The sequence below is a fragment of the Salmo trutta genome, chromosome 3, assembly GCF_901001165.1.
Source record: "Salmo trutta chromosome 3, fSalTru1.1, whole genome shotgun sequence".
Lineage (NCBI taxonomy): Eukaryota > Metazoa > Chordata > Actinopteri > Salmoniformes > Salmonidae > Salmo > Salmo trutta.
The window spans coordinates 20,428,182-20,454,773 of record NC_042959.1 but is presented as its reverse complement, the minus strand read 5'-3'; the positions used below and the strand labels follow the sequence as shown (position 1 = coordinate 20,454,773).

Here is a 26,592-nt window from a genome sequence, read left to right as displayed (position 1 = left end):
GTTGTATTACAGAAATATAGCTATTTGGTATAATAGTTTGATGTATGGCTATTATTATTTTTCATTACATCTCAGGTAAGATAGGCAGAATACAAAACATTTCTGTGAAAGCATAACTTTAGGACAAATACTGTATGTTGATAATGAGAAAACAATAATCACCTGTAATACAAACAGGAAATCAAGCAAACTACATCCAAACGAAATAAAACGTTGAAAAGAAAAATAACTGCATATCACAGAGCAAGATGGTCTGCCACAATGAGAAAGGTATTCGTTATGCAATTTAACAAAAGGCAGAATGTTTGTGACAAATGTTTTTGGGTCAATGTCAATAACCGAGCCAAGCAGCAAAAGGACGCTAGGTGTCACCCTTGTGACTTTTAAACCGGGTTACCCTCGATATGGTCTGGGTTGTCTGCAGCCAAGTTTACCAGATGGGGAGGAGTGAGCTGGGGAGTGAGAAGGCAGCGAAACCCACGAGGGATAAGGAGGTCTATTCTAAATGATAAATAAGCCTTACAACACACATACTAGGCCTAGTCGTTGCAACAAAAAAACAAAACATTATTAGACTACATATCCAAGCAAATAGCCAACCTTTTTGACGACGGATAACATATGCAGTCTATCGCATCCTCAAAATAGTAATTTTAGGAATAAGACCTGGACAATTTTTATACACATGACACAAATGTTAGTAAAAATCAGTGTGCTTTCTGTACCATTAATACAACAATTAAATATTGCCACTCAGTGTCGTGAACTTCTGAATGTAAGTTGATATGAGTTTTCAGGTAGGCTTGCCTTCATTTCCACTGTTTGACGTGGGAAGTTCTATTGCTGATCCACCCAAAAGCAGATCGAAGTAGCCTAGTCTACAGGTAATTTACCGTACTGGCCTTATCAGGGATCAGCTCGCATGACACAAAAAGTTCCTTTCAACAGACCAAAGGACTGCAGTGACCTATCGTAAAGAATTCTCTCAAATTATTTTAATTACAACATGTTTCTGCATCAATGCAATCATATTTGTATTTTTTTGTTATACATTTCAGTGGCCATATCGTTTTCTTCACATCTAAGATATGCAATGTGTGTGTTTGCGTGTGTGTGTGTGCGCCTGCGACTACAATCACATTTGTTTCATTGTCCAGAAATAAGACATGATGTTACACAAATAATATGCAACATAACACTTGTCGTCGTTGTATTGGTAACGCACGTGTCCTCGTTTTACATGCCAAACTATACCTACCTGTTTCTCAAGAACGCTTGGTGTTACATTTCACGCGTCTACAGTACAGCATTCTGAAGCAGCAAAAATAATCAGCGTTTCATAATCAAATGTGGCTCACCTTAACATAATAGGCTACAATAAGATATAGGCTACGTCCATTATGTAAAAAAAGACTATATCAAATCATCGGGATGTCATCAGCAATCATGTGTGGATCAAGTATTATTTCGATTCATTGAAGGATTGGAATCTCTGTCCTCAGATCACAGTCGCCTTTGGGGCAAACACTGAATACCACCGGTATATCACACTTAGAAAGAAAGCATGTAAACACTCCGATCGCAGTGGAATGACGAGTAAACATACCAATAGTTCTAACCATTAGGCTATATAATCGTAGGGTAGTTAATTAGTCCTACTACATTAACTACATGATACACATCGAGTAGTAAATAAATACATGTATTTACACTACTTAACCCATTCCACAGCTGAACAAGTGTGCAGGTAGCTGGCCGAGTTTTCATTGCTGTATATTTCCCCACCAACCAGCATATCCAACCCTCCTGTGTAACCTCTGATTGGTTGAGGGGATTGCGGGTCCTGGTCCGGAGAATTAGCGCTCAGCGCTGAGCTGTGCATTCGGCAGTGTGCAGCATTGATGCGAGCGGAGCCGGAGCGCGTGTTGGGGTGAACTAGTATCCTACTGACAACGATTGGTGCTGGATATTTTTCATGCAATTGGCTCTGCAGCATGCTTGAAACGAACTGCTTTTAATTGTGACGGCATAACATCCTTTTTTTGCCTCTATATTTTTACACTGGATTTGATATTGACCATATCTCCCCGGGACGTGTTCGGTGTATTCATGTGTGAGATTGGAGGAAATTAGTAAAAGAAAGATAAAAGACTTTGGCAGAAAGAGAGTGAAACCTCTATCGGCTCGCCTGGAAATTAAAAGGTAACCGTGGTCTTCACTGATAGCATTAGGCCCGTAAGATTCGTTCTGTCAACAGCATCATTGGTCTACATTCGATGACTGGACTTTGGCTATTCACGGATTTTCTCAATGCGGATTCCTTTTTTACGTTTCCATCGGATATGTGGTGTGATATAATTGCCCATTGAAGAGGAAAAGTCAGTAAAACTTGAACAAATCATTCTTATGAATTTGTGGACGTATGCGTAAAATTCAGTGTGTCTAAAATTCTCCTTATGGTTGTTGAATCGGAATCATGATGCTGGGAAGAATTGAACTGGATTATTTTTAGCCAATCATTTAATCTTCAGTGAACATTATTTTTTGGGTAAACCAGTTCATTAGAATTTTCCTCCCTTTTGATTTTTTAATTCATTATTTGCATTGTTTTCCAGCCTGCATCGAAATGGTCGGTTTATCATGTCAGACGTTCCTATAGTTGTAGCTTGATATAAACAGCGCAGATGTACATGTTGTTCTGAGACCATCAGTGTTCTGAGACCATTCAGAATGTTTTCTAATATCTATCCTCAAGATCTCACGCGTTGCAGCAGATTGGAGACTGTGGTTTATCTCAGAAGAGTACAATGAGGTAGATGGACTTAAGACCATATCGATATAATCAAGTGACATAATTATCAGATAGTAGCCTTTTCTGTTATCGAAACCTATTCCAAGGATAACTTTTCGATGAGATCAGCTAACTGGTACATTTTGCCAGTTATCTCTGACATGCATAGGTGTGCGTGATCATACGAGGTCCCAATTAAATCTAAGGAAAAATCAACAGGTACAATGTACGCCAAGGAAATGGATTTTATGCAAATTCTTTGGATAGTCCTTTTATGCTGGACTGGGGCTGATTCTGTTATCAATTTGAAATACTCGATAAACGAGGAGCAGAAGGCTGGGTATATCATTGGAAACGTGACAAAGGACGCACAAACTCAAGGATTTGCCATTGCACCGCGTGCGCCGTACTTGCGGGTCATCTCGAATTCAGAGCCGCGATGGGTGGAACTCAGCCCGGCTGGACTTCTCCTCACACATCAGAAAATAGACCGGGATGTGGCTTGCCGACAGACGTCAAAGTGCACTGTCTCTCTGGAGGTGATGTCAAACTCCATGGAGATCTGTGTGATTAAAGTTGAAATTGTGGATTTGAACGATAATGCGCCCAGGTTCCCCACAAACCACATTGACATTGAAATCTCAGAGAATGCTTCCCCTGGTACCAGGTTTCCCCTAGAGGGGGCAAGCGATCCGGACTCTGGGATTTTCGGTGTGCAATCATATTCGATCACCCCGAATGAGCTCTTCGGGTTGGAGATTAAGACTAGGGGGGACGGGTCCAAGATTGCCGAACTCGTAGTGCAAAAATCGTTAGATAGGGAGACCCAGTCTCACTACTCATACGAAATCAGTGCAGAAGACGGCGGAGACCCCCCAAAGATTGGCGCAGTCCAGCTCAATATTAAAGTAATGGATTCGAATGATAATAATCCCGTTTTTGACCAGCCTGTGTATACAGTGAACGTGATGGAGAATTCTCCTATTAATACACTTGTAATTGACTTGAATGCAACGGATCCTGACGAGGGAACTAATGGTGAGGTTGTATACTCGTTTAACAGTTACGTCACCGAGAAAACTAGAGATGTATTCAAAATCGACCCTAGAACCGGTATTATCACTGTAAATGGCCCGTTGGATTATGAAGCAACCCATATTTACGAGATTGATGTCCAAGCCAAAGATTTAGGTCCAAATTCTATTCCGGCTCATTGTAAAGTCACGGTCAATGTGATGGATGCAAATGATAACCCACCTGTCATTAGTTTATTGTCGGTGAACACAGAGCTGATTGAAGTTAGTGAGAACGCGCCACGTGGATACGTTATTGCATTAGTCAGGGTCTCAGATAAGGACGCGGGCGCGAATGGCAAGGTGCAGTGTAGACTACAAGGCAACGTCCCTTTCAGGCTCCAGGAATACGAGAGCTTCTCAACCATCCTTGTCGATGGCAGGCTAGACAGAGAACAGAGGGACACGTACAATCTAACTATCCAAGCAGAGGACAGTGGCACCCCCCCTTTACGCGCCACTAAGTCGTTTGTAGTGAAAGTCACAGATGAAAATGATAACCCTCCCCACTTCCTAAAACCCCATTACCAAGAGATGGTCCTAGAAAATAACCTGCCTGGCTCATGTTTGCTGGCAGTGTCTGCTGTAGATCCCGATTTGGGCATGAATGGCACCGTTTCATACACCATCATACCCAGTGAGATTAAACACATGGACGTAAACACATATGTCAGTATAAATCCTTCAGGACGTATTTACTCCATGAGATCATTCGACCATGAGTACACTAGGACTTTTGACTTCAAAGTTTTGGCCAGGGACCAGGGGAATCCGTCCTTATCCAGTAACGCGACGGTGCGCATTGTCGTTTTGGATGTGAATGACAATACACCTGTTATGACCACTCCACCCCTGGTAAATGGCACCGCGGAAGTATCCATTCCAAGGAACGCAGGAGTGGGTTACCTGGTGACCCAAGTCAAGGCCGACGACTACGACGAAGGGGAGAATGGAAGGCTGACCTATACCATTTCGGAGGGAGACAGGCCTTTCTTTGAGATAGACCAGGTGAATGGAGAGGTGCGGTCCACCAAGATGTTCGGGGAGCAGGTCAAGTCGACCTATGAGATCACAGTGGTGGCACGCGACCACGGGAAACCGTCGTTGTCGGCCTCTGCATACATTGTTGTCTACCTCTCACCGGACCTGAACGCCCAGGAATCTATTGGACCAGTAAACCTGTCATTGATTTTCATCATTGCCCTGGGCTCTATTGCAGCTATCCTGTTTGTCACTATGATTTTTGTGGCAGTCAAGTGCAAAAGGGATAACAAGGAGATCCGAACGTACAACTGCAGGTACTGAAAACAGCTCTTCATACGCATCTCATTACTTTGGTGTTTCAGTCAGTCATGGTTATAGCCAATGACCTATTTTCTTATTCTCATGGGCCTACATTTACGCCCTTTATTGCCCATTCAGTGGTGCGCGCGTGTGTATGTGCTGGCGATATGCGCGCCCTTGCGTGCGTGCCTCCATGTGTGTGTTGTTCAGGCAAGTCGTGAGTGCACTTAGCTGTATTTCTAGTGCATGTTGAGGGCCCCAGATGTTAGGCGGCACTAAGGAATGCAGGTGCCCATAACTGATAAGAAAAAATGACCAATGGACTCCTAGACCAGGCGGCGTTGCCTTACTTCTTTTTTTCAACACGCACAATTAACTAGGACTTATAATCTTGACTAGGCGAGGACAATTAGCTGAATTTTACGGCTACTGAATTTCTAGTGCATTCTATTCCCAAAGGTTTAAATGGATGTTCTAAAGAAGACAGCATAGCCTACGATTCTGCAAGAATGATGACATAGTAGTGATGATAATGGTAATAATAGTGTTAATAATAATACAGAATAAAAAAAATAAGTAATACAAATCAAGTGGGATCTACTATTATACTAAAACTACTCAGTAATGCAGCTTTGAACCATCTAGGCCTCTACTCCGTGTATGACTATGCCTCAGAAGGGAAGCACATTATTATCTTGATCCATCATAATACAAATATTTTTTTCTTCATCAATCCGTACAGCATCAGCTCTCACTTTCCTTGTGTATTACCACTTAAAATATATACAGTACCAGTCAAAAGTTTGGACACACCTTCTCATTTAAGTGTTTTTCTTTATTTTTTACTATTTTCTACATTGTAGAAATAATAGTGAAGACATCAAAACTCTTTGCCTTGATGACAGCTTTGCACACTCTTGGCATTCTCTCAACCAGCTTCACCTGGAATGCTTTTCCAACAGTCTTGAAGGAGTTCCCACATATGCTGAACACTTGTTGACTGCTTTTCCTTCCCTCTGCGGTCCAACTCATCTCAAACCATCTCAATTGGGTTGAGGTCGGGTGATAGTGGAGGCCAGGTCATCTGATGCAGCACTCCATCACTCTCCTTCTTGGTCAAATTGCCCTTACACAGCCTGAAGGTGTGTTGGGTCATTGTCCTGTTGAAAAACAAGCTGTCATCAAGGCAAAGTGTGGCTACTTTGAAGAATCTCAAATATAAAATATATTTTGATTTGTTTAACACCTTTTTGGTTACTACATGATTCCATATGTTTATTTAATAGTTTTTATGTCTTCACTAATATTCTACGATGTAGAAAATAGTCAAAACAAAGAAAAACCCTGGAATGAGTAGGTGTGTTAAAACTTTTGACTGGTACTGTGAATTTGTCAATTTAACTTGAAGCTATTATGATATTTCATATTTTAGACTCAACATCATTTTTGTTGATGTGCTGCTATGTCAGGCCATTTCATACGTGTGGCAATTGGCTGACCCTGTATGATTCCTCCATAAAGTAGAGCAAATATGCATCTCTCAGTAAGTCCCAGTGGATGAAGCTCTATTGACCAAAATGTTGGGTTGAGATCCATTAAACATACATGTAGCCAAAGAATGCCATTGTCTGGCAGTTATTCGTTTTTTTAAACATTGAGTTTCTTCTCCTTTATGCACTTAAAGAACTACATAATGTGTGCAGACAAATCTGTTGTTTAAAGTGTGGACCTTCACAGGCACACATAACAGTTTATTTTCAAAACGCTATATCCACCAATTTTTCACATTTGTTTTTTCATCAGAAATGATTGCTTATGCGTACCTTCATATCTGTTTAAAATATTACTCATCTCAGATTTGTAAATCATAGATTTTAGATCTGTATGAAAATGTAAAAATAATACACTTGTGCAAAACGCTATATATCCATTGTTTAGCTGGAATAGAACGTTTGCATCCTGTATATTTGTCTCAACTACTGTAGCTATATTAAGATTAATGCACTAACTGTAAGTCACTCTGGATAAGAGCATCTGCTAAATTCCCCCCAAAAATGTACATGTAAATGTTTTACATACAGATCTTATATTACTGAATTGATTATTTTGTTACAAAATATATTATTTACATATATTGTCACAAATGTATAATTTGTACAGTTCTTTATATAAAAAATGCAATTTGTTACATTTGACTGTGTAAAACTTAGCAGTACCACTTATTTCTCAGAGTGAGGCGGATATATAGTGTTTTGCAAAAAAACACGACTATTTGTTTAAAGTGATAGATTTCAAACAAATATATATTTCTCATTCAACAACTCCATGCCATGATTAGATAGTGAACAAACACACCAATCTATTTCTTTAAAGAATCTCATTAAAGAATCTCTTTCATAAGTTCTTTAAAGAATAAACATTTACGTACCAATTTTTCTGAAAATATATATATTGCGTTCTGAAATGAAACTTTTCACATACTCATGGATAATGGTTAATATTGATCACCTATTGATTTGAAATCTAAAGCAGTTGTGTATTTGCAATATCATGTGATGGTTGGTGAGATATCCACATCAGGTTTCTCCAATCCTTATTCTTTAGAGATGTAGATTTGATGAGGGTTTCACCAGGTTGGAGAGCATCTTTACATTCAGTATTCTAAGTATGTAGTATAGCACCTAGAAGGCCTCACTTGTTAAGATACATAGCTTCTACTGAACAAAAATATAAACGCAACGTGCAACAATTGCAACAATTTTACTGAGTTAGATTTTATATAAGGAAATCAGTTAATTGAAATAAATTCATTAGGCCCGGATCTTTGGATTTCACATGACTGGGCATGGGCGCAGCATTGGGCAAAGGCCCACCTACTGGGGATAATTAGTTTTTTCTGAATGAGTTTTTCCCAACAAAAGGGCTTTATTACAGACATAAATACTCCTCAGTTTCATCAGCTGTCTGGGTTGCTGGTCTCAAACAATCCCCGCAGGTGAAGAAGCCGGATGTGGAGGTCCTGGGCTGCAGTGGTTACACGTGATCTGCGGTTGTGAGGCCGGTTGGACGTACTGCCAAATTCTCTAAAACAACGTTGGAGGCGGCTTATGGTAGAGAAATGAACATTATATTCTCTGGCAATAGCTCTGGTGGACATTCCTGCAGTCGGCATGCCAATTGAGCGCTCCCTCAAAACTTGAGACATGTCTGGCATTGTGTTGTGTGATAAAACTGCACTTTTTAGAGTGGCCTTTTATTGTCCCCAGCACAAGGTGCACCTGTGCAATGATCATGCTGTTTAATCAGCTTCTTTTTATACCACATCTGTCAGGTGGATGGATTATCTTGGCAAAGGAGAAATCCTCACTAACATGGATGTAAACAAATTTGTGCACAACATTTGGGACAAATAACCTTTTTGTGCGTATGGACATTTTTTTATATTTTATTTCAGCTCATGAAACATGGGACCAACACTTTACATGTTGCATTTATATTTTTGTTCAGTATAGTTTCAAAGTGACATTGTTGTCAACACAACAGCCCACAGACTAATTTAACGACATAAGAATAAAAACATCTGTTTTCTGAAAACCCAATGCTCTTAGAGAACTATGCAAAAGACTCTCAACATAAGTTATGTTATTAAGACAATTTATAGGGGTTTTAGAGCATTTTAAATGATTTGATGGCTGTCATTGTCATATTGACAAATATAGCCTAGTACATTTCTCAACATGCTTTCTCATTTGGATGTGACCCACAATGCACTATTTCTCTAATTAAAAAAACACAAGAAACCAACCAACCATTCAAACAAACAACTAAGGTAAATCAAATAATAACTGACCAACACCACCTAACCACCTAACCTTCCTCTTTAAAAATCCTGTTTTGTGGCACAAAAATCATTTTCCTGCTGGGTACCTTAATCAATATTGATTTGCAGTGCTCCTGAGTAGTGAGCTACCACCTCAAACCTGAGCAGTAGCTTATCTGCAATTTATTGCTAATTCTCTTTGATTCTTCTGTCCATTTTCTGATTTTGGGCCCAGAAGCACTAGAGAGAACAATGACAGAACAATGCACTCTTTTTTTACCCTCAGTCTCTTCTCTCCCCTACTCAGACTCTAAAGATGGAGAGAGAGAGAGAGAGAGAGATAGAGAGAAAAAAAAAACAGTTTTGAGATATCCTGAAAAAGAAACATTCGAAGGCTTCTATTACCATTTTCTTTGCTAGAATGAAGGCATGGAAGAACAGACAGACCCAGACTTCATCATACATGAAAAGGAAAACCCATCCAGTAAATTCGAAGGATGGGGAATCTTGCTAGGGCATTTCAGCATATGCAGCCAAGGCCTCAAGTGTTATTAGATGCAGGCTAGAAACACTATTTCCAACCAGGGCTAAAAATATACTTTTGGAGAGTGGGAGTCCATGCAAATGTTTGACACGTTAAAAACTCAGAGGAAAGGCCTGGGTCAGGAGGGATTCAAGGGTTCAGAGCACAAGCTGCTTAAAACACAGCTTCCCCTCGTAAGAATTTGCAAGCCTGGATGGAGAATGGACCCGAGCATCAGCAGCATCCTTTCCATAAAGAATCTCCGGCTTTCTCATTTGGGCTGATTAGAATCAAAATGCTCTGCTCAAGTTAGGGAACAGCCACAGAGACTAGGCTCTAAATGAATTTGAATTTACAGTGCTCCTGCACTCCATATCGCCGGTGGGCCCCGCTTGATAATGAAAGAAAAAAGTGAATTAGCAGTGAGGCTTTAATATGATGCAGATTCTGGTTGGTGATCTTCAGTATCGTCTGTTGTTGTTGCCTTGTGTGCTTTTGTGGTTTGGCATGTTTGCATTGTGTGTGCTTGTTGTTTGTGACATGTCAACTGTGCCGAGCATGCAAATAAAAACAAATGAGGGATGACGGCTCCATTGGTGTCCCGGGGAAGGCGGTCAGGCTTGGGTGGAGGGGGGGGGTCACTTGAGCGTGGCTCCTCTGTCTCGCTACCCCGGATGTTTACCAATGTGCTTGCCACCACCACGGCACACTTCGGTCAGCACTCTGGCATGGCTGAGCGGGGCGCCTCTGGCCGAACGGCGTGTGCCTGTGGGCGGGTACGACAGAGCACTGCTTTATTGAGTCTGTTCAGTTTCTTCTACTTGCGCAGGGTGGCGGAGTACTCGTATGGCAGCCAGAAGAAGTCGAGCAAGAAGAAGCTGAGCAAGAACGACATCCGCCTCGTGCCGCGTGACGTGGAGGAGACGGACAAGATGAACGTGGTGAGTTGCTCGTCTCTCACCTCCTCGCTCAACTACTTCGACTACCACCAGCAGAGCCTGCCGCTGGGCTGCAGGCGCTCCGAGAGCACCTTCCTCAACGTGGAGAACCAGAACTCACGCAATGCCGCGCCCAACCACGGTGGCTATCAGCAGCATCCCTTCGCCAGCGGGCAGGGTCCCCAGCAGCCTGACCTCATCATCAACGGCATGCCGCTGCCAGAGGTGAGACCACGCTTAGTTCGCTCTGATCTGATCTGTCCCTGCAGCGTGTTGCTGTTGTGCCAATCTGTGCCAATGCCCTGGGGGAGAGGGGGGACAGGGGGTGGGTGTACAGGACAGGGGAAATTGATGGTTAAGACGGGCCCAGTCGACTCTCAGTCTCAATACTCATTGTCATGACTGCGTAGTGCTTCAGCATCCAATGGGTGTATAGTTGTTGTGCGTTACAATATAGTCTTTGTAGGATGTATAGTCACTGTGGGTTACAGATTCGAATGCGACTTCTGCAGTAGAGAGATAGAGACATTTTAAAATGTATGCTGATGCTCTTGCTTTTCAAGAGAGTGGAGCATGGTGTGTGTAGATTGTTGTTATTGTTGGCCAATCATAAGTCATCAAAGCGGCAATAGTCTACAGTCATAGATCCTCCATGTGTGGCAAAAGTTAGGAGATATCTAATCAGTGGAAGATGGAATTAAAATGGCGGAATTAAAAGTTAAAGAACAAGGATAGGCTACAACAACCAAGAGCCAACAGGTAGGCTGCTGCTTAATATTCTGGGTGGAGTTGTTGTTATTTGTAACTGTAGGATGAGAAGCCCATCCACTGCAGCCTGAATTAGCCTAGCTAGCTAACGTTATCTTAACTAGGTTCTCACGGTTTGATGCAGTCAAGACAGGTACTACGTAATCATATTGCATGATAAATAACCTAGCTATGGCAGCTATTAGTCTACTACAGAGCGAGTCGGCTTGGTTGGTTGCTGTCTCTTGTATCTCCCTCCCTCCTCCCTGTTCCCTGTGTCACTCTCTCACAGTACGGCCCCTCCCCCGCCTGCTACGGCGACACCTCTCTCTACTACGTTTAATAAAGTAGCTTAAAAAATGACTTTTCTGCTGCTTCTATCGCTCGGATCGGACCGGGTCTGGATCTGACCAGATCTGTACGGAACAGGTGTAATTGTCCTCAGGTCTGTTCGAAACGGGACTCTATATTTAACGAAGATCATTTATGTATCGGTTCGGGGTGGGAAAGCCCCAGGTTAATTTCGGAACAGGTCCAACTTTTTAGATCTGTGAAGACGTCTAAAGTGAATGAATGGTCACATTTACCGTGGATGTTCTGTCAACAGATTGAGCCACACCTTCAGGGCCAGTCATAAGCTCATATGTTCCAGAAACATAACAGATATTCTATATGGAGTCTGGTCAGACAGATACATTTCAGAGAAATAGATCAAGGCCTTTCAGAGGTTTATTTGTTTCAACTAATTATTATTAAGTAACTGGTTCCATAGCCTTTTTGTTTACTTAACTTTTCGATCCAAGTGTTACCAAACTTAGTTCCAACTTGAGAAAACATTCAGAAAAAATTCAGTAAATGTATTTTGCTGTGTTTGCTCAACAAGTTGAAAACATTGTATGTTAAAAATACTGTAACTAGTTCCACAGCCTTTTTTTAGGTAAGATATCCAAATAATAATTTGTAGTTGTAACGTGTGCGCTGGGAGTCGGGAAGCAAGTTCAGGGAGTGCATAATTTAATAAACAAATTAACAAAACAAGAAACACGAACAATACACAGACAGGAAACAGAAACAATGACACCTGGGGAAGGAACCAAAGGGAGTGACATATATAGGGCAGGTAATCAAGGAGGTGATGGAGTCCAGGTGAGTGTGATGACGCGCAGGTGCGAGTAACGATGGTGACAGGTGTGCACCATAATGAGCAGCCTGGTGACCTAGAGGCCGGAGAGGGAGCACACGTGACAGTAGTTGAATGAACATATGAAGCAATTGGAGCAAACACATCATTTTTGCCTATGTTTTCTCATGTTGGTACTAAGTTTAGGCAAACAAAAAAATATTAAGTTCAGGTAACACTTTGACAGAAAGGTTGAGTAAACAATAAAAAGGCTGTGGAAACAGTTACTTAATAATATTTAGTTGAAGTATCTTGTTTTTTTTTACAGAGTGCCAGACGCATTGATCCAGGTTATCAGCTCCACCACCACATGTTATTTTAGGTGGTAGCAGAAAGAATAATCATTGCTCGATGTTCGAACTGCCCAATCGTCATGCAGTGAAGGCCAAGGCTGCAGCTTTGCACTCTGCGCAGCTTGCTATTATATAGCTATAGTCACCCCACCATGAATAGGGGTTGATTGTATTGCCATAGTGATGCAGAAGAAAGCAAAAGTCTCGCTCGAGTGGGCTATTCAAGCTGACAAAAGTGTCCACCAACCAGCTGATCTTAAGACTATAGATTTTTGCCTCTATGACCTAGTCTACTGGATTCCTGGACAATCTCTCTAGCTTGACCTACTGCTATGGCCCTCAGCTGGGTAGGGGGTTCTCACAATCCTGTTCAGCTCCAAGTAAAGCAACCCCAACCCACCCATCACATATTTGATGACTCCAAATCCTGTTTGACATTCAGCAAGAAGAAGAAAAGTCTAAAAACAAAACCAGAAACATAAGAACGATTATTGATCCATTGATTGGCGGATCCAGTTAGGATCGAGACCCAATAAGGACACTTATTGGGTCTCGCTAGGGTCAAAGATGCCCCATTTACAGCCACAATGATTTACTGCAGACTGTCTGGGACAGATGGAGAGAGAGGGGGATGGGGAGAGGGAGAGAGAGAGAGAGGGAGGGGGCAGGGGAGAGAGAGAGACAAAGAAAGAAATAAAGAAAGAAAGAAAGAAAGTGTGTAGATCCATCCCGTGGAACTGTGAAGTCAAGCGTTAGTAGAGGGGAACGAGTGCATGCCGCTATGCTGTGTCCAGGCCTTTATCTACCCACAGGTAGCATTCAGGTCACAACCCTCTCCATGAGCAAAACACAAGGATAGTCCAGCCGGCACAAAGGAATTCCTGAGCAGTTGTTAAACCCAGGCGTAGTAGCCTGTCTTGGCGGCTTAAGCATCCAATAAAAAAGCACCTTAGCCGCGGGATTAGGGAGGCCTTTCTTTGTTTCGGTTCATGAAAAGAGGAGAGAGGGAGAGGGAGAAACAAATAGGGCCGCAGATCGAATCTGATGATCTCATATGCAAAGCTTGGAGGTGTCTGATAGGGCTGAGTTAGGGGATGGCTGAATAGAAGAAAGGAGGGAGAGGGATGGAGGGAAGGAGGGAGAGTGTCTTAATGCCAGGTGTCTGGGCCCTACCGCATTTTCTCATTTTCCTAGCGCCTGTGATTGGCTTGATTAAGGCAGAGGGGCTGCTTAACATGCAAGCATCGTCGCAGCTCCGCGTTCCACATGACGTTGACAAACATCCCTTTGACTTCTCCCCTCAAGCAGGCTGCAGCTATCTCCAAATATTTCTTCTCCACTCTGACATTTAGAAAAGACAGTAACTCCGTAACCACACATTGCTGTTAAATTACAAAAACTGTTGTCAAGTGCAATTACATAGCCATTTATGTAGAGTGTAAACAAACAGTGCATCTGTAAAATTAACGAAAATACAGCTGTAGGATCTTAACTTGACTAGTATTATAGCAGAAAAATAATCCTGCAGCAACAGGATTTGAATGTTTAGTTCATAATGTTGCTTGATCGGTAGATAGGCAATTAGCTGGCCAAAATGAGACTACAATAAAGTGCAATACTGTTAATATCAACGTGTGTTAGTGCAGGTTTTGACTGAATGTATGTAAATCATAAAGCTCATCTGCGGTGCAGGAAAATTCTCTGTAACAAAATGAAGATCCTACATCTGTAGCTCTGTCACGGTGAGCAAGCCCGGGCTTGAAACCCACTTGACTCCACAAGTCCACATTTCCCCGAGGTCTAGCTAGGACACTAGAGCACTGTTGTGATTAGTGAGGCTTTTGCTTTGTCCCCAAAAACATTTGTCATCACCTTGGCCCCAGGGCGCCGTCATAATCATTTGTGAGTCAACCACTGTTTTACTGGTTTAATTTCCAACCTACTGTATGAAGCCTAGGCCGAGCCTCATGGAATAATACTATTAGGATTTGAATAAGTGGAGAATAAAGAAGAAGAATAGAAAAGAGGAGAGTAAAAGACTTCATGAATAATAATGAGGATTTGATTTTAGGAGATTCATTATTGTTATTGGATTTGGCTTGTTGGTGTAGATGGGTCTCATCAACACCCAGTACAAGTATCAGGTCTGCTACAGTGGTTGTAGTATTCTACTTCAGATAGAGAGAGCTTTTTAGTAGTACTTCACTGACAGGGTATTTACTGAGAAAGAACATGGTCAAATGGTAGTTAGGCAGGAAGCATCTATGTACAGTATTACTTGTTTGTTTTCAGGGATTCACAAAAAAAGAACCACTGGGCACCATTGGTACCAGGTAATCACCAACAGTAATGAATTGCACCCATTGTTACCCCAGAATTTACAATAAAACACCAGATAAATACCAGTGGAAAGAGTAGCATAAAATGAACTGCCATCGGCTGTTCCAGGAGACACAGGCAGACTACACATAGCAGCAGACTGGTGCATAGTATACAGTAGTTGGCCAAGAAAACAGTGGCAACGCTTCCCCAAAGGCTTTCTACCTGCAATTGCATTGTGTGTACAGTATTCCCTCTCCCGAGACACATGCAGCTCCAATAGACATCCCAGAGGAACCCCTGTCCATTGTTGAGAAGCAGCAGCAGCAGCTGAGAGATGTTTGGTTGACCTGCCTGTGGTTGTGGTTGCAGATGAAAAGACTAGAAGTCACTGGAGAATAGAGCCTTCTTCCATGGCTTAATTATACCAGATCAGTTGGTGGAGAGAGACAATTAGACAGTAAGCAATGGCCTTTGGCTATAATGTGTTTTTGAATTGGTAATGTGTATTACTATGACTTGATTTTTCCTCCACCTGTGTTTCCAGAAAATGAATACAGCAGAAAGAAAATAAGTTATCTTGGGTATTGATTCAGTTTATGCTTATCCTTATGCGGGAAAGAGATTGAATTTTATAAAATTGTTATTGGGTTTCATTATGGTGTTCAATGAAATGACCAAAATTAAATCTAGAATCGGCTTCCTATATCGCAACAAAGCATCCTTCACTCATGCTGCCAAACATACCCCCGTAAAACTGACCATCCTACCGATCCTCGACTTCGGCGATGTCATCTATAAAATAGCCTCCAACACTCTACTCAACAAATTGGATGCAGTCTATCACAGTGCCATCCGTTTTGTCACCAAAGCCCCATACACTACCCACCACTGGGACCTGTACGCTCTCGTTGGTTGGCCCTCGCTTCATACTCGTTGCCAAACCCACTGGCTACAGGTTATCTACAAGTCTCTGCTAGGTAAAGCCCCGCCTTGTCTCAGCTCACTGGTCACCATAGCAGCACCCACTCGTAGCACGCGCTCCAGCAGGTCACCCCCAAAGCCAATTCCTCCTTTAGTCTCCTTTCCTTCCAGTTCTCTGCTGCCAATGACTGGAACAAACTGCAAAAATCAATGAAGCTGGAGACTCATATCTCCCTCACTAACTTTAAGCACCAGCTGTCAGAGCAGCTCACAGATCACTGCACCTGTACATAGCCCATCTATCTACCTCATCCCCTTACTGTATTTATTTATTTATCTTGTTCCTTTACACCCCAGTATCTCTACTTGCACATTCATCTTCTGCACATCTACCATTCCAGTGTTTAATTGCTATATTGTAATTACTTCGCCACCATGGCCTATTTATTGCCTTAACTCCTTTATCTTTCCTCATTTGCACTCACTGTGTATAGACTTTTTGTTTTCTTTTTTTCTACTGTATTATTGACTGTATGTTTTGTTTATTCCATGTGTAACTCTGTGTTGTTTTATGTGTCAAATTGCTATGCTTATCTTGGCCAGGTCGCATTTGCAAATGAGAACTTGTTCTCAACTAGCCTACCTGGTTAAATAAAGGTGAAATAAAAAAATGTTAAATAAAAAAAATGAAAAAAGGGAGGCAGTCTTTTAACTCTAGTATTAGACTTTCTGTGGAGAAACTGTTTGAAGACCATTATTCTTGAGTTCTATCGTTTTTATCAAATTTAGTCAAATCAAATCAAATGTTATAGGTCACATACACATGGTTAGCAGATGTTAATGCGAGTGTAGCGAAATGCTTGTGCTTCTCGTTCCGACAGTGCAATAATATCTAACAAGTAATCAAACAATTCCCCAACAACTACCTAATACACACAAATCTAAAGGGGTGAATGAGAATATGTACATATAAATACATGGATGAGCGATGGCCCGAGCGACATAGGCAAGGTGGAGTAGATAGCATAAAATACTGTATATACATATGATATGTAAGATATGTAAACATTATTAAAGTGGCATTGTTTAAAGTGACTAGTGATCCATTTATTAAAGTGACCAGTGATTGGGTCTCAATGTAGGCAGCAGCCTCTCTGAGTTAGTGATTGCTGTTTAGCAGTCTGATGGCCTTGAGATAGAAGCTGTTTTTCAATCTCTCGGTCGCAGCTTTGCTGCACCTGTACTGCACCTGTACTGACCTCGCCTTCTGGATGGTACAGTAGCGGTGTGAACAGACAGTGGCTCAGGTGGTTGTTGTCCTTGATGATTTTTTGGGCCTTCCTGTGACAACGGGTGTTGTAGGTGTCATGGAGGGCAGGTAGTTTGGCTGTGATACAGCCCGTCAGGATGCTCTCGATTGAGCATCTGTAAAAGTTTGTCAGGGATTTGGGTGACAAGACAAATTTCTTCAGCCTCCTGAGGTTGAAGATGCGCTGTTGCGCCTTCTTCACCACACTGTCTTCCTTGTTATTGGGCCGCGACGGTGGCACTGTACTTTCCTCAAAGCGGGCAAAGTAGATGTTTAGTTTGTCTGGAAGCGTGATGTCGGTGTCCGTGACGTGGCCTGGTTTTCTTTTTATAGCCCGTGATTTCCTGTAGACCCTGCCACATACGTCTCGTGTCTGAGCCGTTGAATTGCGACTCAACTTTGACCCTGTACCGGCATTTCACTTGTTTGATTGCCTTTCGGAGGGAATAACTACACTGTTTATATTCAGCCATATTCCCAGACGTTTTTTCATGGTTAAATGCGGTGGTTCGTGCTTTCAGTTTTGCGTGAATGCCGCCATCCATCCACGGTTTCTGGTTAGGGTAGGTTTTAATAGTCACAGTTGGTACAACATCTCCAATGCACTTCCTTATAAACTCACTCACCAAGTTAGTGTATAGATCGATGTTGTTCTCTGAGGCTGACCAGAATATATCCCAGTCCGCGTGATCAAAACAATCTTGAAGCGTGGATTCTCATTGTTCAGAACAGCATTGAATGGTTCTAGTCACTGGTACATCCTTTTTGAGTTTTTGCCTATAAGATGGTAGGAGCAAGAAGGCATCGTGGTCGGATTTGCCGAAGGGAGGGAGGGGAGGGCTTTGTATCCATCACGGAAGTTAGAGTAGCAGTGATCAAGTGTATTACCCCACGCGTAGTGCAATCAATATGCTGATAGAATTTAGGTAGCCTTGTTCTCAAATTTGCTTTGTTAAAATCCCCAGCTACAATAAATGCAGCCTCAGGATATATGGTTTCCAGTTTACATAGAGTCCAATAAAGTTCCTTGAGGGCCGTCTTGGTGTCTGCTTGAGGGGGAATGCACATAGCTGTGACGATAACTGACGAGAATTCTCTTGGTAGGTAATATGGCCGGCATTTGATTGTAAGGAATTCTAGATCGGGTGAGCAAAAGACTTGAGTTCCTGTATGTTGTTATGATTACACCATGAGTCGTTAATCATGAAGCATACAACCCCGCCCTCCCTCTTCCCAGAGAGGTGTTTATCTCGGCCGGTGCGATGAATGGAGAAGCCCGATGGCTGAACCAATTCGGACAACATATCCCGAGAGAGCCATGTTTCCGTGAAACAGAGAATGTTACAATCTCTGATGTCTCTCTGGAAGGCAACTCTTGCTCAAATTTCGTCTAACTTGTTGTCAAGAGACTGGACATTGGCGAGTAGTATACTCGGGAGCGGTGGGGGATGTGCACGTCTACGGAGCCTGACCAGGAGGCCGCTCCGTCTGCCCCTTCTGCGGCGTCTGGGATTAGATCCATTGTCCTGAGTGGTGGTCCAAACAGAGGATCCGCTTCGGAAAAGTCGTATTCCTGGTCGTAATGTTGGTAAGTTGATGTCGTTCTTATATCCAATAGTTCTTCCTGGCTGTATGTAATAAGACATAAGATTTCCTGGGGTAACAATGTAAGAAATAATACATAAAAACGGACTCGAACCGAGGCAACCATCTCTGTCGGCGCCATCTTGTCCAATTAGTTCAGAGCTACATTGAACAAATTGATGCTAATTGAGGTAAATCCGCTTCCAGATGCTTCCATTCTGTTACTTGTTAGAGGACCACATAAGTAGCTATTGTATGCATACAGTATGGCATATGCAGTACAGTTCAATTTCTGGCTTTTTTTGTTGGGCACAACAAAAGGCATTTCTGTATCTGTGTCTTGAATTTGTTCCTCTCACAGTCAAGGATCTCCATGCTGTAAACAAAACCAAGGTAGCTAGCTACAGCAATATGCTAATCGCTAACTGTTTTGTGAGAAAGCTAGAAATAGTCTACATTTTAATATTGTTTCAAGAGAGGCGATAGGGAGTGGTACTGGGTTCCATATTCCACATGCCTACACATCATCCTGCCCCCACGCAATCTCTTTCACATCAGGACAATATGCACAGAACACATTCAAACTTGTCATATTGAGAATGCAAAGTAGATGTCATGCTGTCAACACATAGTACACATCAGCTGTGCCTGCCAATCACCTTCCATCTTCTATCCCCCCTCTTCCTGTCTTCTAATGTGCTGTCATCCTGTGTCCCTGAAACATATAGGGTGTATCCTAAATGGCACCCTATTCCCTATATACATATGTGGGATCTTAATTTGATCACCCTGTTGTTGCAGGAAATTTGCTGCACACCAGCAAATGCTAACTTTTAGTGTATTCAAGTTTTTTTTACAAGTTTTTTTAACGTTTTTAATCTAAAAATGTATCAACCCCTACAAAATGTCCAGTAATTATAATGCACACAATAATTCACTTTTCCTGTCGCTGCAGGATTATTTTCCTGCTGTGAGAAACTGGTCAAATTAGGATCCTATATCTGGAGTACACTACTTTTGACCAGAGGCCTATGGGTTCTAGTCAGAAGTAGTGCACTATAAAGGGAATAGGGTAGGGTGCCATTTGGGACACAGACCAAAGACTGCAGCTTTGCCATATAAAATATAATTACATTCCCGAAGAGAACAATAGAGGAATTCCAAGCACATTGCCTTGCCTCTTACGAGAGTGTTGGGTCTGGTTTGAGTGGCACAACACAAACTCAAGCTGCTCCACGTTTAGTCTCTGATCTTCCATTGTAATCTGACTATCTAACCCCTCCCTCCCTCCATCTCACTTTCCTTTTTCTGAGAAAAACTTCTGTCTCTTCTAATCTGGTCGCCTTCCTCTTTAAGCCACCAACCAATAAATGTGACAACACATACAGTATGACGGGCTAATATGTTGCGAATTACAGAATTGGATATTTTTGAAGATTCCCATCGAGGCACCCGACTAGGGCTTTTGTATTTCTCAAAATTTCATCAACCTAATCGAATTAATCATCTCTGCATCCCGTACACAATAAAGTAAAGGTCACAGCATGCTGTCTCGGCAAGGGGCTTTGTGCTGAGAAGAAGATTCAGTCAGGCTCCAGGAGAAAGCTCTGATGAGGCATTTAAACACGTTCAATAAGAGACATCTCAAAGCGCGGGAAGGAGAAAACAGACTAATCTAGTGGAAAAATGAAACAAAGATTTTACAGATTGGAAACTGACGGATCCTTGACTACTTGAACTTGAAATGTTGCAATGTTAGTGTGTGTGTGTGTGTGTTTTATCTGTTGAAGGAGTTTAGGGGCAAAGCTTTGCGTGCTTTAATGTCTCCTCTTCAGAGGAATGCGAGAGAGTGAAGCGTCTTATCTGAAGCCCCTGATTGAGTAACTGGCAGATGAGTGTGGGAATTATAGCAAGAAAGGTTAGATTTGTGAGTGAGCCGAGGATTTGGGAACGTCTTGCTCTTTGAGTGTAATTTTATGCCAAGACAAATAAAGCATCAGTCAGTCTGACAGTCAGTTAGTTAGTCAAAGAACCAAGCAAATATTTCAACATTCATGCAGTCATTTCTATGTGTCAGCCAATGGTCATGTCGGGCCATTTCATTTCCGTTCACTGAAATGATGCTGTGATGAACTCTGAAATGGGTTGTACTGGAGCCTCAATGCACTAGTAACATTATCCTATGAGATGCTTTTGCTCATAGACATAGACCCTTTTCACACTACGGTCTAGCCAAGCTGAGCTGTACTGGGCTGGCCTGGTTATGCATTCCACCATAGTTCCTGGCACCTTGCTGCAAAGGACAATGTGAAAAGAAAATATCCAAGACAGCACAGTACGCTTCAGGTCAACACTATAGTGTGGAAAGGTTATCGTGACTGACAAGCCAATGCCAGTTCAGTGTATATATAGCATTGGCCCTTAAACACTATTCATTGCTTCATATGTTGGGGAGGTACAGTAAATATGTCACAATAAGAGCCAATGGCAGCCTAGTCAAGCCCCAGGCCGCTGCCCTCTTGTCAGGATCGGTGCATACAGGCAACAGCTGAGGTGTAAAAACATACACGAGTGACAGAGCCTGACATACGTATGTCACTATAGCCTGCCTACTACCATGTGTGATGGTTGAGCAGCAATCTGCGCATTGGGGCCAGGGACACTGGACAGGGAGTAACGCCTGGAATAATGAGGAAAGGAAGGAGGAAAGGAGAGAGAGAGAGGGAAATGTAATTCTATTGTAAAGTACAGATAACGTTATTAAACTGAAAGCCCCATCATTTGTTCAGAATATAACCCATATGAAACTGTACAGCAGGAGAGAAATCATTTGTTCAGAATATAACCCATATGAAACTGTACAGCAGGAGAGAAAGAAAATGTCTTTCTTAATGTTGGCTCAGAAGGAATTCTGTGTGCTAAACGAAACATCCAGTCCAGGTCTGCAGCTCCAAATGGTGGATTGCACCTGAACATGTGGAAATACTGTAGTCATTCACTAGAATGCTTTTTTTTTTTTGCATGTGCACATTTCGCCTAGAAGCAATGGCGGTCCGAACATTAAATATTATATGGTAGACGGTATGAAAAGGTAAGCACTAACTGTGCTTTGAAAACCGAGTCTAATTTTAAAAATAGAATGTTGAAAGGAAAGCACATTAATACCCTTAATTTAACAACTGGCATGCTACACAAGTGTCCTTGCCATGTGATGTTAACAAATTAATAGTATGTTGTTGTACCCAAACCCCTCTCTAAAACAAAATCATAACTCACTAATATAATGATACATTTTACCACCCGTCCCAAGATGCAATTCACCTATTGAATTACTTTCTCACTTTTTCAATACATCATCCAGCACTCATGACTAGCAGATGAAAAACAACAACCTCAATTATAAATCCATATTACATATATTACTCAATTATAACTTGACTTATACTTACTGTGAGCCAAGCCGTGATCCATTACAGATGGCAAAACACATTTTGTGCACAAACGTAATGAGTTTCACAATGGCATCAGCGCATTGCAAGTCATACATTAAACACGTAAACTAGCCGAGCTCTTCCATAGATCCCAGAAAGGCAATAAGGAGATAATGGCTTTGGGCCAGGACTGAAGGTATGACATTGGGCCTGGACTGAAGGTATGGCTTTGGGCCTGGACTGAAGGTATGACATTGGGCCTGGACTGAAGGTATGGCTTTGGGCCTGGACTGAAGCTATGACTATGGGCCTTGACTGAAGCTATGACTATGGGCCTGGACTGAAGCTATGACTTTGGGCCTGGACTGAAGGTAGTAGAGGCATACATGAGGGAAGAAAGTGAGGACGAAACCACCAAAAATAAATGGAGTGAGTGAAATGGACAGAGAGAGAGAGAGAGAGAGAGGGGAAAGGGAAAGAGAGGGATGATGTTTATTGTCGGGGAAGGGGGGACATCATTGCGCACCTTGTTAAGCCCTGCTAGCGACGCCGAGTCTCGGACGTAATTACCCATTTAAATGAGTTTCCTGCAGCCACTGTTTTTCTTTTTCAAATTAAAGCCTGTGACACAAATATGCCATATTCGGTTTGCGATTCACTGCAATCTCTGGACTCTAGTAGATAGGCCTATACCTCCAGCATTTTTTAAATCTACTATTCTATGTTTTTCAACTATATCTCTGAGCGTGTTTTGTTAGGATAAGTAGGCCTACTGCATCCAGTGTTGGTGATGTTGGCAGTTAGAGATACATGGTTAGAAAAAATGACCGCTTCGCTCAAATTCATAATGTCTTAAATACTGTAGACATATTTCTGTTCCTATCAGCAGGATGTATCTTCATCTCATCTTAATCTTGGGTAAGATTTTAAGTGTAGAATATATTTTGGGTCTTAAGCATCTCCCACGGCGCTCTGTCGGTGTGAGAGAAATCCAGTCTACTGCTGGCTTTACTTCCCATCTCATTTTTAAGAGAAGCTTTTGGAAACCAGCACTGAGGGTCGCAAGAAACATAAAAAAATATTTTCATATCATACACATTTCATGTGTTAGATTTCCTACCATCTTCGGTGGAAAACGATTCAAATGAAGGTGGCGGTTGGTTGGAAAAGCATACCCAATAAAAGATGACTGGTCTCAGGGAAGAAGCATTTGGCATCGAAGGAAAAAAATATGTTTGTCTCTCCTAGCCTCATCTCTCATTAATACAGATTTGTCTCCTAGCTTTTTTTAAACTCCCGCAGTTCAATTAATGGGGTGGAAAAGGTCGGCCTACATTCCTCAACACAAGCTAGACAACTTGTTATTGCCGTGGGTTAGGAGGAAAGGCTATTGATCTTTATACAGTGGCCTAGACTCAGAGTTTTTGTGCCACCAAAAGTGCTGGATAGCTAAGTCTGTCACTCATAGTGCAGGCTGAGGAACATTGAGGAATGGGTGTTTTTGTTTGGAATGCAGCCTTGGTATTTAGGTCCTTCGGATTTGGGGAAGTAGACACCCCTCCAATATGTTTGTCCCTGTTAGCGATAAGACTGACAAGGGACTTACAGGCTTTGAGTTCTCTTTGGGGAAATCTATGTAAATTATCTTCCAAAGTGTGAGGAGCAACAAAACCTAACCATTCCCATCGTGGAAAAAGTAATTAATTATGACTTTATAATGACCACCATTATTCGAGTGCACAAAAATGTATTCAGTCCAAAATGCAAATGGAAAGGTATTAATTAAAATGTATGAATAGCTAGCTCTTCTTTTGGGCTCCCACACTCTCAGCTGAATTGCTAGTTACACCACCAGACTTCCCACCGCTCTGGCTGACAAGGTTTCTCACGACCTCAGCTTGAAGTGGTGATACTGTGTGATAGTTAGAGTGATTGAGCGATGGGGGAGGGCCGTGGTGAGAACACAACAATGCTCATTGTGAAGGAAAATACTATTTTTCCAGGCATCCAACTCAGACAACTAGGAGAGAATGACCTTTCCAAGTGTCCTGCTTTGCCTCCTTAAAACAAAGAGGAGGTAGGGAGGATGTTAGTTAGTTAGCATTTCTCCACCATCCGATTAAATGTCAACTTCTGCATGTGTAATTGTTGGATGGTACAGGAAGGAAAGAATGAGGGGGGAAAGGGATAGAGAGATGAACCAATTTGCTGGTGGGTGAAATGGACCCATTGTCTTGTTATCCTCGGCAGTGCTAGGGAAATAGAAGATATGCGTCACTATATTATAGTCATGCACCTTAGGCATGACTGGTCGCCTATTAATGTCATTGAATCTGAATCTAATAAAAGATAGATGGCGTTTGGCTGTCCATGTCCATTTCCATTTCGGCACATTCCTGTTTTGGGTTTTGACCCTGAATGACCCTAAGTCAATTGAAGATAAATGAATTAGGCACTTCATTTCCTCATCACATGTTTTCTTACTTTAATGTCTGACTTTGATATCTATTAGAGTGAGCTGACCCAGAAAATCACAATTGCATTAAAAACCTCATGATAAAAAAACAAACAGCACATTACCTTGGTGTATTATTATCTATCTTAATGGTACACCATACCTCCCCTCATTTCATAGAAACTGATTTACATTTGTTCTTCATAGACATTTATTATCATAAATGTAGCATTAGCATAGCTAGTAGCTATAGGGGTAGTTTAATGAACATAGAAGCCTGTTGGCAGGCTATAGACACAGCAACAGTAGCCTGTTGGCAGTCTATAGCCACAGCAACAGTAGCCTCAGAGGCAGACAGTGGTAGGCTGTGGAAACAGCAGGGCGGCATAATTGTGCATTGTTCATCCCCAAAACAGGAGTCAGAGCATGTAATGAGCTGTAGCACTCTCTCCCCGCGCAGGCCTAATGGGCTATGACCGGCCATAGGACTCACAGGCCTTTCAGAGCTAACCCCCCCATGCATCTCTTTACCCCAAGCATTTCAAGTCACCATTGCCTCTTTCTGTCTCTGTCTTTGGTCTCATTTCTCTTTCTCTTTTTCTTCCCCTGCCCCTACCCTCTCTTTTCTCTCCTCCCCTTCCCCCTTCTACCCTCATCCCTCTCTTTTCTCCCCTCCTCTTCTTTCCACCCTATGTCACCAATGCCTCTGTCTCCATCTTTATTTCTCTCATCTTCCCCTTTCCCCTACCCCTACCCTCATCCCTCTCCTTTGTTTCCCCTTTCTCTCTCGTCCCCTTCCCTCCCTTTGTCCCCTGTCTAAAGAGATGGTGGGACCCCTAATGTGTCACAATGTGTCACAATGCCTCTAGCGTTTTCTGTCTGGAAGGCCCCATCAGGGATTCCTCTATTCTGCTGGCCCTAAAGAAACTAGAGAGAATAGCAGTAGTCCATTGACTGGGAGGGTCTGAGATACTACATTATACTATATAATACTACATTCTATTATATAATACTAAGTTATGCTATATAATACTAAATTATACTATATAATTCTACATTGTACTATATAATGCTACATTAAAAAGCCAAACACAGAGCAGATGACTACAACGTTTAGGAGGAGAAATGCTGAAGTTATATGTGTACGGATTTGCGCTTTAGAGCTTCGGTGTTTCGGATTGTATTATTTAATCTCGTTTCCTGGAGGCGGAGGAAAGACAAGAACATCTGCCTCCTGTATATATATTAAATAGGTCTATATACTCTTGGTTGACCATGGAAGCAGTAAACAAGTAATGGTGATAATAGCTATGTGTCACGATCCTCGTCTTCTGACGATATGTTGAAGTCACTGTCAGAGAAAGTGGACCAATACGCAGCGGGTTGCGTGCTCATCATCTTAATTTATTAAATAAATGTGAACATGTGAAAACAAAGAACGACTAGTGACAGTTTCACAGGCTATACATTCCCTAGCAGTGCGAAATACAACTACCCACGAAACACAAAGACAAACACACCCTACTATATAGGACTCCCAATCAAAGGCAACTGAACACACCTGCCTTCAATTGAGAGTACAACCCCAATCAACTCGACATAGAAACACAGACATAGACCAGTGACAAACCCCATAAACATACATCAACTACCCTCTGCCACGTCCTGACCAAACTACAATAACCAAATATACTCTATACTGGTCAGGACGTGACACTATGGTTGTAAATTCATAAATATACCACCATTATTCAGTCAGAAATGAACTATAACTATAGCACCATTATCCAGTCAGAAATCAACTATAACTATAGCACCATTATCCAGTCAGAAAACAACTATAACTATAGCACCATTAACCAGTCAGAAAACAACTATAACTATAGCACCATTAACCAGTCAGAAAACAACTATAACTATA

The 26,592-nt window shown here is 42.0% G+C and overlaps 1 protein-coding gene across 6 annotated transcripts in view; it reads left to right on the top strand.

Moving 5' to 3' along the window:
* Positions 1-1,899: 1,899 nt before the first annotated feature.
* Positions 1,900-26,592, top strand: part of pcdh19 (protocadherin 19) — a 101,765-nt gene continuing 77,072 nt past the window's right edge. For 2 of the 6 annotated variants that reach the window (XM_029726022.1, XM_029726013.1), the window contains exons 1-2: positions 1,900-5,162; positions 10,321-10,654. In XM_029726022.1, the coding sequence (XP_029581882.1) occupies positions 3,016-5,162; positions 10,321-10,654 (2,481 nt within the window). In that variant the 5' untranslated portion in view covers positions 1,900-3,015. Of the gene's footprint in view, positions 5,163-10,302; positions 10,655-26,592 lie in introns of all 6 variants that reach the window. The other 4 variants (XM_029726003.1, XM_029725993.1, XM_029726037.1 and 1 more) reach the window with 3 other exon arrangements.